Genomic DNA, 16,385 nt, shown 5'->3' on the forward strand with positions numbered 1-16,385 from the left:
GAAAACATTTAGATAACTACTCAAATCATTTAATTTACTGTTAAGACCTCTTACATTTTGATAATAGATTATTAGGTCTCTATCATGTACTGAGTGAGAGCTATTGCAATTAACTGAAGATGCTAATCCGGAAAAAGTAGAAATGTCGCTGATATTAGGGTTTAATTGCTATTGTGAATTAAATATAATTTTTTTAAAGTTTTCAACATGAGATTTGTAGACCGTGCATTTGTTAATGTCCCAGGCTGCATGGTTTGTGTTTATATTAGCATTAGTTGCCTTCAACATACTACAGTTAGTACACTTAAGAATATCAGACTTACACTCTTGTACTTTATGTTTTTCTGAACACCTTGGACAGATGGGAAAGTTCTGATCACATTTATCAGAATGGTGGTGGAAACCACAACAATTATAACAACGGCGAACATCGATAGCATCCCAAACTTTACAATATTTATAGCCTATTAATAGTTTTCCAGCTTTCATTATATTGTTGTATGACACTGTGTCAATTTGAACTACGGCTTGAAGATATTTATCACTTTTGCGTTGGCTACTGTAGCTTACAACTTTATAATCTTCATTGACATCATTAAACAATAATTGGTTTTGATGAACTAGCGATTTAGAGAACATTTCTGAGGTTATTTCTTTGGGAATACCTGATATTCTTATTCTGGGGCACAGATTTGACAATTGTTTTATATTATAATCTTCTCGTAGTTCATTCTCTACAATTTCAACAATTTTTTTAGTGTCCTTACTACTATTGCAGCTGATTATTACTCCACCACTACGCGACGACTTTACGTTAGATATGTTCAAATTATTTTCCACAGGATTAACTTTTCCTAACAATTCGGCTTTCGTTTCCGATACTTTTTTCTCAGTGTTCTTAGGCTGTACAATAACTGTTGATTTATTAGTAACACTGGCATAGGACGGAACATGATCCTTTTGAAAGGAGCTAGGCATTTTTTGCAACAAGTCATTAATTATTGTACCGTGAGAGTTAATTGTTTGATTTTGGTTTTCAATGGCAGTTAAACATTTATCAATTGACGCTTTCAAAGAATCCACTTTCTCAGAATTTTGAAGTATTAAACACTCATCACAAATGTATTTAAAATTATTTAATTTCTGCAAGATTTTAAATTCGGCATCTTCAATTTTTAAACATTTTGCATGAGATTTGTTACTACAGAGGAAACATGAAAAAACCTTTTCATTTCGGCGATTGATGTCTCCATCACATGCTTTACACGTTCCCGGCATTACTAACTCCTATCAAAGGTGAGAGGTTCACCTTTGATTGGAACCGGCAAAAAATGAGGCTACCCAATAGATAAAATTACTAGTTTTCTTGCACACATTAATTAAACTAACTACACAGAGAAAAAACGACTAAACAGATGCGAAAAACAATTACACTGTTCTCAATGCGAGAAACGCCCTTTACATATGTCTCATTCAGTGTAAATTTGTTTCCTCAAACCTGAGAGGAAGGAACAGATTTTGGAGCACAACACACCTGCACACATGCACTATCACGCACGATCACCTTTTGTCAAATAAAGCAGCCTTTAAAAGATTGAAGAACGCACTATGCTCGGGTCCTATCCTGTCCTATCCTCAATAATCGGGAATGTTCATCTTGGACACGGACGCGAGCAACATCGGCATAGGTGCTGTATTGTCACAGGTGCAGGAAAATGTAGAAAAAGTCATCCAGTCACCTTCGGCATCGATGACTGAGAATAATAATCGCTGTAATAGTTAGTCGTGTAAATTTGAGTTAGTAAGAAATAGATTGTTGAGTTTTACTCACTCCGATTTATAATCACCAGTGCGAGGATGCTTTGATCTGGTCCACAAGGTCGTGGCCAGTGCGTCTCTAGGAGTGTTTACAGCTAGTAAAAAAGCTACTTCTATATATTCCTATTATTATATAACTTCAAATAATAATACTCGGTGCCCTTTTTAATTTTTCAACCACAGCACCACAGAAGTATCATATTATGTTGATATAGTCCAAAGGAAAAATATATTTGTAATCAAAGTATTGACGCGGCAGCACTGAATCGAGCGTATGAGATATTATTCCACGCGTTGATAATCACTATTAATCACCCATTCGACCTAACAGTATGCACTGCACAAAATTTTTAAACGAGCTAAATAAACAATCGTGTTTTCCTAATATGTATAGGTACAAAATTTATTAACGTAACAAAGTTGTGTACATAGAAGAAAAGAAAATAAATGGACCCAAGAAAAACGAAAATTAAATCCATACTTACAAAAGTTGTGCAATGTTAACTCATAAAATTCGAAAAATAGAATTCTATTCAAACTTAAAAGAAGTAACACTTTGGTTGTTGGATTCGACTAGTAAATAACATTTTTTACTCATATAAAAAAATGCAAACAGAACTTAAACTAACATTTAACAATATATCTAAACAGCACTATCAATTGTTTTTACATAGTTTTTGTTGAGTAAACTTAGCAAAATACACTGTTATTAATGTCTTTGTATTGCAGCGATCCTTTTTAAATTCACAAAATTGGGCATCAGTCGCAACTTTATATTTTACGGGGCATATAAAATATCCTCCTTGTCTCAGACAAGATATCCTTCTTGTTCAAGAATTTGAGCTAGGAGACTTTGGGGATTCTCGCTGATTTTGTGAAGAACGTCTGGCGATGGAACGGCATCTCGCTGATGGCGGAGAAGAGATTCATTGGCCGGAAGAGGCGGTGGCTCCGGGTTGCGCATATGACCCACGTGAGGAAGTGCCGGTATTGGAGGCGGATCTTGAAAATCTAGAGGTGGTGAATACGAAAGATAGCGGTCGGGCATGTTGTAATAGGATCCGTCCGCTGGAGGTGCTGGCGATGGGGCACTTATGTTGGACGATTTTGCTGAAATTTGATTTACATATTTTATAAAGTCATAGCCTGAATGTACATTGTCAAAATCGAAAATTTTAAAACATCAAGATGAAGACAATAAATAATTCGTTTTGTTCCAGTGAGTTCACACTTGATGACAGCGTAAAGTTTATAATTGATTAATGTAGAATGTTAGAGAAAGGATAACGGTGTTGCCAGTTGGTTAACATTTGTTTTTTGTTTTTAATTCCAGTATTTTGTTCTTCTGCGCAAGCGCAGTGAACATTATTTATTTGATTATTTTAAAGCTAAGGTCCTTGAACCGACTTGACTTAACTTGATGGAACAGGAGAATGTTACAAATACATCGATTACCTGTCTATAATGTTAATGATAAATAAATTTGTTTCGTTGACAGATATTTGTTTTAAAAATAATGTTATACTGCATTCTACACAGATGCTGGATTTATGCAGACAAATTTTTTTCTTTGTTGAAGAAATTTGAAGACACTATGAAAAGCCATATTGCTTAAATCAGCTTTATCTAGTTATGTAACTATGTAATAATAACGAAATTTCGAATAGCTTTTGAGCAACAAAATGATAAAGAATAGTCAAGTATGACAAAAAAAAAAAAAAAAATGTAATTTAACGACAAAAGGTATGGAATAACAAAAACTGCGCACTGCGTATTTTTCTTAAAGAATTGGAAATATTTTGAACGAATTTCTACTATTAGAGAGGACACACAATTTTTTTGTACATATTTTATTTTTGAGACATAAAATCATATCAAACAATTTGTTTTATTAAATATGATGTATTGAAATCGTAAGAGAAAACATCAAAAGTTACATTTCTGAGATTTTTGAACTAATTCCTTGAGTCAACAAGTGCCAAACGTTGAAACTAACTATATCCAATCGTCTTCTTTTCGCCAAATGAATCGATTGTGCATATCACAAGTGGTTCACAATGGTTAAAACAACGTTACAAATCAACCAGCTTCAAGCAGCTAATGTTTGCATTTTTCAATTAGGCAATCGTTAGTAGGTAGGTAGGTAGGTAGCACTCCAGTTAGTTACCTGACATAGTGCCTTGATAGCCAAGGTTTTGATCATCCCTAGCTCTGGTCCTATCATGCATAAAATGCTGGTGGTGATGATGAGGATGAGAAAGAGTGTGCGTGTTGTGAACCATGTTAGGTTGCATCTGAAGCTCATCACTAAGACATATTGGTTGCGGACGTGGGTAGTCCTTTTGGTCCACGAGGTAAGTGCTTGTTGCTTGTTTACGGCCATCCTCCTGGCAAAAATATTCAGGCGTTACTTTACGTTCCATTTATATCGTTATTACTATTTACTATTATACTATTTATAGTAACGAAACAACGAAATTAGTCGGTTGTTTTAAATTGTGTGAACAAAATTACATCATTGTGGTGACCGAATTTGAATCAAAATGTCGCGCTGGAATTAATTAACAGCGGCGCGAAATCACGTTTGAACAATTTGGATTTGAAAAAAATTCCAAACAAAAAAAATCGTTAAACACAGGCAACCATGTGCACGTTAGCGAGCGGTAGTGGTAGACAAGATAGCGGCATGGCGAGAGCATGGTGAAAGCGTCGTTATTGTTTGTTTCGGAATGTGTAAGCACGGTGAAAAAGACGCTGTAAGTTAGCAAGGTTAAATTGGTTGACTTGGTAGTTAATAAAAGGGAGGAAGCCTTTGTTTAACGCCACAGTTTTCCCCAATACGCGCAGCTAAATCTTGCGGCTTTCTAATCCGAAAAAGTGCTAATTTTGGATCGACGCTACACGTGCTGTAAATTTGTTTTACTGTTTGTTAATTCACCGATCAGGTTAGGATTTTAATCGTTAACTAGTTCTAACATAATTTAACAGACATTAGATTTGTAGATTTGCTTAGACATACATTTACTACGAGATTTCATGAAATTCACTTAGTCAGGATAACACCCTTTGTTTACAAGTTATAAATACGTTTATGGATGCATATACTTAAGTGTTATATTATAACACTTCTTAATTCTGCACACAAGATTGCTAATAGTTCATTAACGGCAATTAAATTAACAAAGTTCATATTTCGTAAACTGAAAGGGGGGGGGGGGGCTCATTTAAAGATTTCTCTCCTCTAGACAATTATCATCGTTTCCCATCATCAACGAGGCATTTCCTCGCAGCGTTAATAGTATATTACATATCGAGGGTAGTAAGAAGCTAATTACGAACGAAGAAGTATGTACACGAGCGAGCGTAGCGAGGGAGTGATATAAAATAGATTTGTAATTAGCTTACCACCAGAGTTGTGTTATATACTTTTTCTACGACCTAATTTTTTTAATCAAAGTTTTTTCTTTAACAATATAATTATAGAAACTACATACAACTAGCTAAAAAAATTGTGTGATGTTAGCATCTTTACTTTGCGCACAAAGAATGAATTATGTATTTTCTACAAATTTGGTAAAACAATCCCTGAATAATAAAATGTCTAGATATTTTTGATTTGCTGTTAGATATTTTCACAACAAATATTTTTCCAGTGTCCTCTGTGTCATTTTGTTTTAAATGTTTCAATTCTTGTTGCCGACAAGCACCAGAAATAGCAGTTATGAATACTACCTATAAAGTGAGAGTTGTCAGAAAATAAAATATTGTAAATAAATGAATTATGTCACGAGCTTCTTTTATAAACTTGTTTACTTGTTCCTCACTTGTAAACATCAATTTACCGAGTCACTGTATTCAACATGAAAATGTCACTTAACTGACTATAGCCAGTAAAATTTTTACAGCCCTGCTCGTGCTCATATTGCCATGTTTTTTAAACATTTTAAACAATTATAAGTTGGAATGACAGCCAAAATTGATTCAGGTAAATTTTCACTCACAACTGCTGCTTCCTTAGTAATATAGCTTGCGCCATACTCATTTCAATACATCGAAAACGATAAATCGAAAAATCTAAATGACAGAACTAGACAACGCAGTAAATGCTATGACAAGTGCTATGCTGACGTGCGTTTCCAAGGCAATACGTCTAAAGCTCATACGATGTTTCTTCAAATATTGGACCTTCTAGAGTTTTTAATAATTTATAATAGTTATTTACAAGTGAAAAACAAATAAAATATTGAACAATACACGCACAGTAAAAGGGTTTTTACTGACTCCAGAAGGGGACATATCCTTCTGTCCGCGAGTAAAAACCCTTTTACCATGCTAGTAATGTTAAATACTATTACTTCTGTTGCTGTGAGTGTTTTTGACTTTTTGCTTTTATATCCAGAAAATTACGTTTTTAGAAATGCTGCATAATGAAGATGGCTTGAATTCAGCATTGATTTACCAAAATATGCCATGAGAACGGTCTCTCAAAATGATGTAGCCTTGTTTTCGGATCGCCAGTTATTGAATTTCTGATAAAACATTTCATACCCCTTTTTCGATTTTAGTTCTAAATATTTATTGTTTATAGTTGTTGCTATGGAAAGCATTCAAACAGGCACGTAATATATATATAAATATATACTGGCCATTACATGCAAGTGTGTGTAACTATGGATTTACTGTGAGGTTAAATAGTTTGTAATTCATGGATTACTATGTGGGAGTAGAAAAATATTGATTACATCACCGAGGCATTTCCTCGGAACGTTAAAGATTACATCACCGGGACGCTTTTTCCTCGCAACGATGCCTGGATATTTTTGTGTTTATTTATTATGTGTTTTGTTGGGGTAACCAGTTCGCGGTATTATAAACTCCCAAAGTAAATTGTTTTTAAGTAACCAATCACTTGGATAAAGACATAATTTGGCATAATGTAAACTCTTTGTTTGAACTGTTGATAAAGTGTGCCAAATATTAATCTCACGCAAATTTTGTTTGCTTTGCAATTTTACACTTCATACAATATTTCTCTATTTCCCAATTTTAACATCAGTAATTTTCTTTGTTGTATAATTTTAATTGAACGTAAATTTTCATGCTCTATAGTCTTTAACCTGACGTAATATTTTTATTTGCAAAAGTTTATTTCACACCAGATCTTTTGTTTTCATAAATCTTTGCTAGTTTTTGTTTTGCAAATATTTTGTTGATGAATGTTTCCATCATATAAATTATCTGATGTTCAATCTTATTCTCAAGTAAGAATTATTTGTTGTTTAAAATTTCACAATGTAAAATGCACAAAATATGATGAGTTCGTACTTGTGATTTATCATTCCATTAATATTTTTTGGATTTGCATATACAGGGTGACTAAAAAAAATTAATGAATGCGTGAATCTATTTTATTGATTAAATCAGAAACTGCAGAACCAAATGCTTTGAAACCTTGGGGATGTTTTAAAGTTATCATAGGCAAGATAAATTTGTGATCAAAATGTATTTGCTCATCCCCCATAAAAAATTGATGACGCTACCCCACAATTTTGCTGAAAAAATGCTATCTTAAACGTACAAAGAATGATCAGTCTATACTGATGATTTAACACTGCATTAATATTTTTTAAATTTGCTTATACGGAGTGTCTAAAAAAAATTAATGACTGAGTCAATTAATTTTATTGATTAAATCAAGAATTGCAAAACTGAATACTTTGAAATCTTGCAGACGTTTTAAAGTCATTGTAAGCATGGTAAAGTGTTACTCCAAATAAATCTGTTTATTTCCCCCAAAAGATTGATGACGTAGTCTCAAAATTTTGCGGAATAAATTCTGGCCAATATGTGCAAAATATGAGTTTTTACTTGTGATTGATCCTAGCATTCATATTTTTTATTGATCAAATTAAGAACGAGTCATCCCATTTTCTCGAAAATGTGAAAATACAAACGTCTTTATTTAACAAGAATTATAATAATGATGTTCAGAACATTTTGTAGATTGTAGCTGACTAGTTAATTGTTGTGTTTCTTTGTTTTGAGGGATCGAACGTATTCAAGTCAAACTAATTTCTACGTGACGTTCCTCCGATGTATAAACATAAACACTTCCAAGTTGTTTTTTCTTATAGAAGATAATCTATGGACGTGTAGTAATGGAGTCTACTGGTCAATTTGGTACTCCAAATGTGAATTACAGCTTCCAAAAACGAAATAAAATGTAGTGTTTTATTCAATAAAGGGAAGTCAGAGCAATAAAAAAGTCTGGACCGTCGCATTGTCATCCGGTTATTGGAATTCGTAGAAACCATGATTTAGTTTAATTTGTGTTTCACCGTCACGTCTACAGGTTGATATCTGTGTTATGGCTTATTTATCTTAAATTACAAGTACTACACAGGTTGTTCATTTTATCATTCCACTTTATTTGTTCACACCTGAAAATTTTTGCATAGGCAACATATCATACACCCCAGAGACGACTTCGAGGTATTTTTTTTACCGCAATCATAGCAATCACAGAAAAAAATGACAAAGATGTCAATGCCAAATAATGACAAAATGGAAAAAATTAATCCTCAATTTATTTAAAAATGTAGCCCGAAAAAAACATAATAGCCACAACAAGAAAAGTACTGTCTTTAGACCAGTTTTTTTATATAATTTTCGAATTCAAAACCAACATTTTAATAAATATTATTCATATACACACGTTCTTAGTAGTGACACTATTGTTCTGTAATGGATGTTCAATTGAAAAAGTCATCGAGTTGGCGTTGATTGTTTGATAAAAGAAAACACAGTGAAAAACGCATTCATTCACACTGTTGTGCATAAGTAAGTGATATTTCCGCGTTGTTTGCATTACATTAGACCATTTTTAAACTTTTGACGACATATATTTATGTTAAATGAACAGACAAACCATTTTAAAAGTATGCAATAAAAAATTCATAAAAAATAAGTTTTGGATGAAGCAATCGGGGAGTATTGTTCTGAAATGATTTTTTATACCCTAGAGTTTCCTTCGAATTTTATTACCTAAGCTGCTGTAAATTGTGTTCCTGCATTCAGAAAACAATTAATTTTTCACACAGTTATAAGATTAGGACTAACCTATTCTGATAAAAATTCTTATTTAATTAAAAACTTATTGATATAAAATGAAAAAAAAAAACCGCATGTGTAAAAAATTGATGGCGGTTTGAAAAATCGTCTTCGTCATAATACATATTATAGTTTTAAGGCAACACTACTTATAATAATTTATTTATTTACGATCATACAGATGTAGCTACTTTGTCAAATAAAAAGACTATCTGAATGCTTATTCACATCTTGTTGTCTCTGATCATGAAACTAATTATATTATTTTGCAAACATTTTAAAGTTTTACAAAAATATAAAGGGTTCATTTTTTTTTCTCATCATTTTCACATATACATGGTCTATTTAGAATCACAAGTGAGTTGTTTAATCTAAGAAAGCAGAAAATTTGATATGAATTAGTACTGATCATGTCGTGAAAAATGAAAAGTGCTAAAGTATTTATTAAAAAAAACTTACCATGCAATCGTTGTTACTTCCTTCAAAAATAGTTACCACGCAATCATTGTTACTCTCTTCGTTATTGTAAGTTTCACTTTTCTCATTAAATGAAGATAATGTTGCATCTGTGACGGTATCGTTGTGGCTATTCGGAGCACAGATTTCGATGGTAGCCGATGTACGAGTTTGATTATTTTGTTCTGAAAAAAAAAAAAATGAAAGTATATAAACTACTGCGGTCAATAATAAAATGCTCGAGTAAATAAAATATCAAATGTGAAAACGAACCGCGGATTCTTTTAGCTCTTCGTCTAAGAATGCAACCGGCAACTAATACGATGTTGGCAATTAAAAACAAAATACCAATAACAGAAACACTAATAACAATTCTCGGTAAATCCTGTTTATCCAACAAATCTGGCGGAACAATCTTATCGATATGGTCGTTGTACATTAGACAAAAGAAAATAAAACGTATTAATTACCTGAAATACGTTTCTTGGATCTTCTGTGTAAGCAACTAATTAGCAAGACGTACATTAGTATTAGTAAGGTGCCCAGAATAGTGCCCACTATTATAGGGAAATCGGGAAAATTTTTCAAGTTTTTCTCATCTATGCTGGGTGACGAATTAGACGGAGGAACTTTGTCTAGAGTTAGTTCGTTAATAAAGAATTGCGTGGAAAAAACAAAGAACGTGTTAGTGCAAATGCGAACATTGGAGTAAGCAAAATAAGCGAAACAAAAGAAAAACTCACTTGATGTGTTCGCCGACAACAGATCAGTAATAAACTTGCTGTTTCCCACTTTATTCATCGCCATAATGGAAAACACGTATTGTGTGTTAACTTCCAAATTACGTATTGTAAATATAATCGCATTATGAGGCACTACGTCCACATATTTATAGCCATCATCATTCACTCGCCTGTATCTAATGAGATAAGAGGCTTTCAGGCCACCGTCAAAACCAGGTGTCCATCCCAGTGTGACGGTATCGTGAGTCACATTTAATATTGTTAGAAGGGTCGGCGTATCTGGAGCAGAAGTTACTTCAAGTCTCGGTGAAATTGTAGAGAAGCCTAGTTCGTTTCTCGCAACGCATTCGTATTTACCGTAATCGGATGAAGTTACGTGAGTAATGTACAGGACGGATTCAGACGTTAAAGCATCGATCTGAAAATTAAAACAAAGACGTTGAAGAATGAAGAAAAAGAAAAGCATAAAGCTTTTGTGTAAATCTGCCACTCTATCGAGATTATTCCAAGCTCACCTGTCTAAAAGTAGAGTAGTATTTTCCTGTAGTGTTGGCAGTAATTGGCCACCCTGATCGAGCCCAAGAGTATCTAGCTAGAGGAGAGGCCTGACTCCTGCAAATAACTTTCCCCGTGTCGCCCTCATCGCTTGCAAATTTCAGCAGAGCAGGATGTTCGTCGATTTCAGGTTTATCTGTGTTTGTAACTCGTTAAAATTAAAAACCGATTTGCGAATTCGATTACTTACGTTTCACTATGAGCATCACATCTTTCGTTGTAACATTCCCAACTCCGTTGTTGACAGTGCACTGGAAATTTCCTAAATCGTTCCTTGTGACATGAGTTATCTTCAAATACGACGTTCCTGTTTTATGATACATGACTGAAGTGCGGGAATCGAAATCCGGAAAAGCGTCTCTTTTCCACCTAATCGTACCATCAGACAACGGATTGCCATCCGCTGTACACCAGAGTATGGCAGTTTCATTCGGATTCACTATCACACTCTCGCTTGTGGCAACGATCGCCGCCGCATCTGCAATTTGATTTACTGTAAAACTGAGTGACATGGTTGGATAGCAATTGAACATACATTGGACAGTAATGTTAATCTGAATGACCGAACTACCCTGCGAATTTATCGCTTCGCAGGTGTACGTGCCAGCGTCATGTCTGCTTAACCTTGTTATATTTAAAACAGGACCGTCGGAGATGATTCGTTCCACACCAGAACCAGTTGACGATTGTATAATCGGTAGGCCGTCTTTGGTCCAGGTGTATGCGATATTTTGCGGACTGCCATCAGCTTTCAGCGAGACGATCAGTGGTTCGCCTTCTACTCCTGTGACCGCTTCTTCGTTATCTTTATCGAAAACGGGTTTATCTAAAAGTGTAGGATTAAGGATTAAGAGATGTCATATTAGCGCCAAGAGTTTATCCTCACATAAAACTTGGAGAGTGATGGTGTCGTGAGCGGAACGTCGTAAGGCTTCATTAGTAGCTTGACACGTGTAAACAATTCCGTTAAGTTGTTCGGTGATATTAAGTTTTAGTTCGGTCGTCGACACGGTGCCTCCATGAAGACCTGCTTTCGTCGCGTTGTACAAACCTTGTACGAGGATGCCGTCCCTCCACCATAATATTTTAGCTGGGGGATTACTTGAACCCGAGTCGCACGTTAACGTTGCTTGCTCGTTTGGTTTTAATTCTACAGGATCTTTCCGAATTGTCACATAATCGGGAGGAACTACAAAGACACGTTTAGACGAAACTAGAAAATAATGTACCATGATGAATCGCTTACAATACACGTTCATAGTGATGTCTTCAAATAATGGAATATCGATTGCTGAATTCGCCGCTTCACATCTGTATCTGGCTTTATTGTCAGTAACATTTGTTACGATCGTTATTTCTGCCGTTACCGATTTGTCAGTCGTTTTTATAATTGAATTGATCTTCTTGTCGTTTTTATACCACGTCAGAGTAGCCAAAGGGTTTCCTCCATATGATGTACACGAGATCTTTTGCATGGTCCCCGACGGTATATACGACCTCTCCGTATATCTATATCCATGAATAAAAGGCGGATTTGGTGGATCTATAAGAGAATACATTATAAGACGTCCAAGACGACGAAGAAGACTTACATAAAACGTTGATAGTATGCGTAGAGACTACATTTTCTCTTAACTGCATGTTCAATCCGTGACAAGTTACAACTAAACTTGTCCTGTTAGGCTCAACAACGGCTGTGATGTTGGACGTTGTAATCCAGCCTCCTTCTGGAGAAACAAGAGTTCTGGAGGTGGCATTTCTAATCTGTCTGCCAGCCACCATCCACTTCATTTCTGCAGGTGGATTCGAGTTTGCGGTTGTGCAAGTCAAGGTAACTAGATCGCCAACTTTGGCCTCGGTTTTACCTGATATGGTGACACGTGCTGGAGAAACTAAAAAAAAAAAACGAAATAGTACTGGAACGTTACGACAATAATCGGAGTTAATTACATAAAACGGTCATGTCGACTTCGGCTTTCAACGGAGATTTGGACATGATGTTGCTAGATTCGCACTTGTATCTTGCCATGTTGTCGCTGGCGCCCGCTGTGAAGATGTAAACGTTTTGTGAAACTCTTGCGGCCGTTTTGTACGCCTTTTGGATTTGTTTGCCGTTCTTGTACCAGATTAATTGGGCTGGAGGATTGCCTCCTCTACTACGACACGCCAACTCCACGGTTTGGCCTCGTCGGATAGTCTTCCCTTCCGTATACCCCTCAATATATGGCAAACCAGGCGGATCTGAGCACATTCGGAATCAGAGTGTATTAAACGATAAAGAGTAAAGTTACTTACAAAATACGCTAAGCTGCACTGTTGTTTTCATATGTATGTCGGAAGATAATGCTTCGTGCCTCGCTTCGCACGTGTATCTGGCATAATCATCTTGAGCTGTTGGCTTCAACGATATGCGAGAATGCGTGTCATATCTGGTAAGTCTTTTGTCCCCGTTTTTCCCGGGAACTTCAATTATTTGATCATCGCGATTGGCTGCAGTGAAAAAGTTTGTTATCCTAAGTCGAGCAAATATTTAAAGTGCTTACGTATGTTTAATTCTACGATTCCTCTGTACCAGACAATTTTTGCTGCGGGTTTTGCATTTCGCACTCTGCATTCGAGATGGAACTCTTCATTTTCTTTTATTTCTATCTTTGAAAAATGCCGGTGGTCTAAAATTTCAACGGATGAGGGCGGCGCTGAAAAGAGTGAATTGTAAATTTTTTTATAGAAGGAAATCTGAATAAATATATTGTTGACATTGCGATAAATTCAACCCTCCCGCTTTAGAAATCCGACATCAATTTTATTAAGACTACTCCATATTATTATTATTGTGGATAGGTGGCCTAACAGATCTAAGTCCAATTATAAGCCAACATAAGAAGGAGTATCTTAATTGTTCTAAATACATAGATAGAAGGATACTACTGGTTCCATATTAGAAAGTAGTGTTTATTAGATGTCGTAACTAAGAACTGAGAAGAAATTGCGTGTGTTCATGCAAAGATGTCAAAATCTGTGGCTGAATAAATGTTCATGATTTGGTGCAATGGTGACATTATCAGAATATTTGTTTTCGGTGCATCACAATGCAAAAACAGTGTTTTGGAGAATTGAATCTTGGTACCCGAAAATAGAAATTTGCTAGCAGTTCAGAACAATCAATACAATAGTTTAATAATAATTGATACAGAAATTTAACGAAAAAATATCTGCGCCTACTATCCAGAGTTGTAAGTTGAACGCTTTCTAAGATAACATTTTGAGAATACCCTCGAGGAGGATCTTCCCTTTTAACTATAAATAAAAAGTTTTTGGTGAAATGTCTTTGAATTTTTCCAAGTGCATCTATATGGATTTTATAAATAGGAGATGATACAAAATTATATATATACATTAGGGTGATTCAAAAAAAAAAAATAATTTTTTTTTTCGTGTCAAAGAGGTTCAAAAGTTTCTTTTCAACGTAAAAAAATACCAGTTAAAATTTGAGCTCTTAATATTAATATTAAGACCGTCCGCAACGCGTTTTTCTATTTCCCATAAGAATAACATGGGAAAATTTTTGTTTGCACCTTCTGATTTTTATTGCTAGCCCGTCGTGTGTCGTGAAAAAAATTCAATCACATATTTTTATAGAGAATTGAACGCTCTACAAAAAGTGTCTCCTATGATTTTGCGAGAAACCTGACTATGATTTTTTCACCCACTGATGCTGAAAATGTTCGGAAAGAGTTTTACTGGCCTTATTATAGCATAAAATTATAAACAATTACTGTTTAAAAAACTAAATTTAAAATGTGTATAAATTTTTGTGGTGATTTATTCCAATAAGACCATCAAATTTATTGTAATGCATCAAAAACGTCAAAATTTGGATAAATTTAACTTTAGCCTAAAATAACTCTTCAACTATCAGGTTTCTCGCACAATCATAGGAGACACTTTTTGTAGAGCGTTCAATTCTCTATAAAAATATGTGATTGAATTTTTTTCACGACACACGACGGGCTAGCAATAAAAATCAGAAGGTGCAAACAAAAATTTTCCCATGTTATTCTTATGGGAAATAGAAAAACGCGATGCGGACGGTCTTAATATTAATATTAAGAGCTCAAATTTTAACTGGTATTTTTTTACGTTGAAAAGAAACTTTTGAACCTCTTTGCACAAAAAAAAATAGTATATTGTTTTATTAGGAGCTAAAATGAGACTTTTCGTGGCGAATCTGTAGGTTTGACGGCCGAGCGCGCGAGGCCGGCAATTACAGATGAGCCACGAAAAGTCATTTTTCTCCGAATAAAACATGCTATTTTTTCTTCAAACGTCTGCAATTCAATTAGAGAAGTAATTTAAAAAAATGGAATTACATATCAATTCTTTAAAACGAATGAATTAAGTTAACTGTTACTATGGTTTTTCAGTGTGCTTTGGAATGATTTGTATGCTGTTGCTATGGTTTTACTTTTGCTGCCGCCTGTAGCGGCAGCAAAAATTTTTATCTGTCGGTGGTGAGGAGCGGCTGAAATGTCATACTTTAAGTTCATTTGTTGAGGTACATAAAGTCATGTTTTTTTGACGTTTGAAGAAAACATTATTTTTTTTTTTTGAATCACCCTAATATACATATTCAAGTTTAGTTCTTACCAGTGTTTTATGTAAGACAAGGAGCATTGTGGGATTATTAAAATATTTAAAGCTGCGTAAAACAAAGCCTAGCGTTTTATACGCTATTGAAGTAATTGCTTCAATGTGACATTTAAAGGAAAGTTTAGTGTCAAAGATAACACAAAGGTCTTTGAATGTATTGGATATGTTTATGAGTTGATTATGAATTGCATAATTGTACCTAATATTATTAATGACTTTTTTAGTAAATGACACTACACAACATTTATCTTTATTAAGAATAAGCATATATCTAATACTACTATATTGCTAACTGGCCTCAAAAGAGTCTGAAAACACAACGCCAGAGCAATATATCGGACCTCTCTGTCTCTCTGTGGTACCAAACAGTACTGCGCATACACTCGTACTTGCTTGATCTGTAGTCGCTAGCGTGACTGGATGCGTTTTGACATTTCGTACTTTCGCTCTTATTTTGTGTACATACCCTCGGTACTCTTATAGATAGAAAACAATATCTTCCGTCTCTTTTTGTCCGTGGACACCGTTTCTATGTTACTTCTGAAGAGTTAGCAATATAACTAGAACTTTTAGATATATGAGAATAAGGTTATTTTCAGAACCTCTGTCGTAAATTTTGCCGATATCCTGTTGTAGAATAAGGCAATCATTTGTGCATCTAATCGGTAAAGTCTATTTTTTAATTAAAAAGTCATCAACTTCGCAAATTTTTGACACAATAATATCGGGAACAACCGGCAACGTTGTAGATGGGAGTGTTTGACAGGACGCGTTGAAAGGATAAGAAAAAACTTTTACAAATAGGCTTAAAATGCCCATTTCCTTACGCCAGTCTGCTTGTATTAGTTTTTCACAGTGGTGAATGCTATTTTGCCACATTTGTGACGTAAAATGATCCAAAGCTTCAATCCACAAGTGTGTAACACGATCCTTGCCATTGGAATTCTCATGGAAAAATTGTAAAATCCTTTACAATGGGACCATGCCAAGTCAATTGGGTTGTACTGGCAATGGTAAGGTGGCAATAGCAACACATCAATGCTTTTTTGTGCC

The 16,385-nt window shown here is 34.7% G+C and overlaps 1 protein-coding gene across 1 annotated transcript in view; it reads right to left on the minus strand.

Annotated features, from left to right (window-relative positions):
• LOC135135771 (nephrin-like) overlaps nucleotides 1–16,385 on the minus strand; it is an 84,689-nt gene that overhangs the window by 56,271 nt on the left and 12,033 nt on the right. Inside the window, exons 4-17 of the mRNA XM_064064892.1 lie at nucleotides 13,226–13,378; nucleotides 12,978–13,172; nucleotides 12,633–12,923; nucleotides 12,275–12,574; nucleotides 11,929–12,225; nucleotides 11,569–11,871; nucleotides 11,218–11,508; nucleotides 10,873–11,160; nucleotides 10,643–10,818; nucleotides 10,130–10,545; nucleotides 9,658–9,824; nucleotides 9,424–9,569; nucleotides 3,986–4,205; nucleotides 2,702–2,928 (exon numbers count right to left, since the gene is read on the minus strand). Coding sequence (XP_063920962.1) covers nucleotides 2,702–2,928; nucleotides 3,986–4,205; nucleotides 9,424–9,569; nucleotides 9,658–9,824; nucleotides 10,130–10,545; nucleotides 10,643–10,818; nucleotides 10,873–11,160; nucleotides 11,218–11,508; nucleotides 11,569–11,871; nucleotides 11,929–12,225; nucleotides 12,275–12,574; nucleotides 12,633–12,923; nucleotides 12,978–13,172; nucleotides 13,226–13,378 — 3,470 coding nt within the window. The remainder of the gene's footprint in view (nucleotides 1–2,701; nucleotides 2,929–3,985; nucleotides 4,206–9,423; nucleotides 9,570–9,657; nucleotides 9,825–10,129; nucleotides 10,546–10,642; nucleotides 10,819–10,872; nucleotides 11,161–11,217; nucleotides 11,509–11,568; nucleotides 11,872–11,928; nucleotides 12,226–12,274; nucleotides 12,575–12,632; nucleotides 12,924–12,977; nucleotides 13,173–13,225; nucleotides 13,379–16,385) is intronic.

This window comes from Zophobas morio, unplaced genomic scaffold (assembly GCF_036711695.1).
Source record: "Zophobas morio isolate AGI-343-1 ecotype UQ-CSIRO unplaced genomic scaffold, CSIRO_AGI_Zmor_V1 ptg000025l, whole genome shotgun sequence".
NCBI classification, from domain to species: domain Eukaryota; kingdom Metazoa; phylum Arthropoda; class Insecta; order Coleoptera; family Tenebrionidae; genus Zophobas; species Zophobas morio.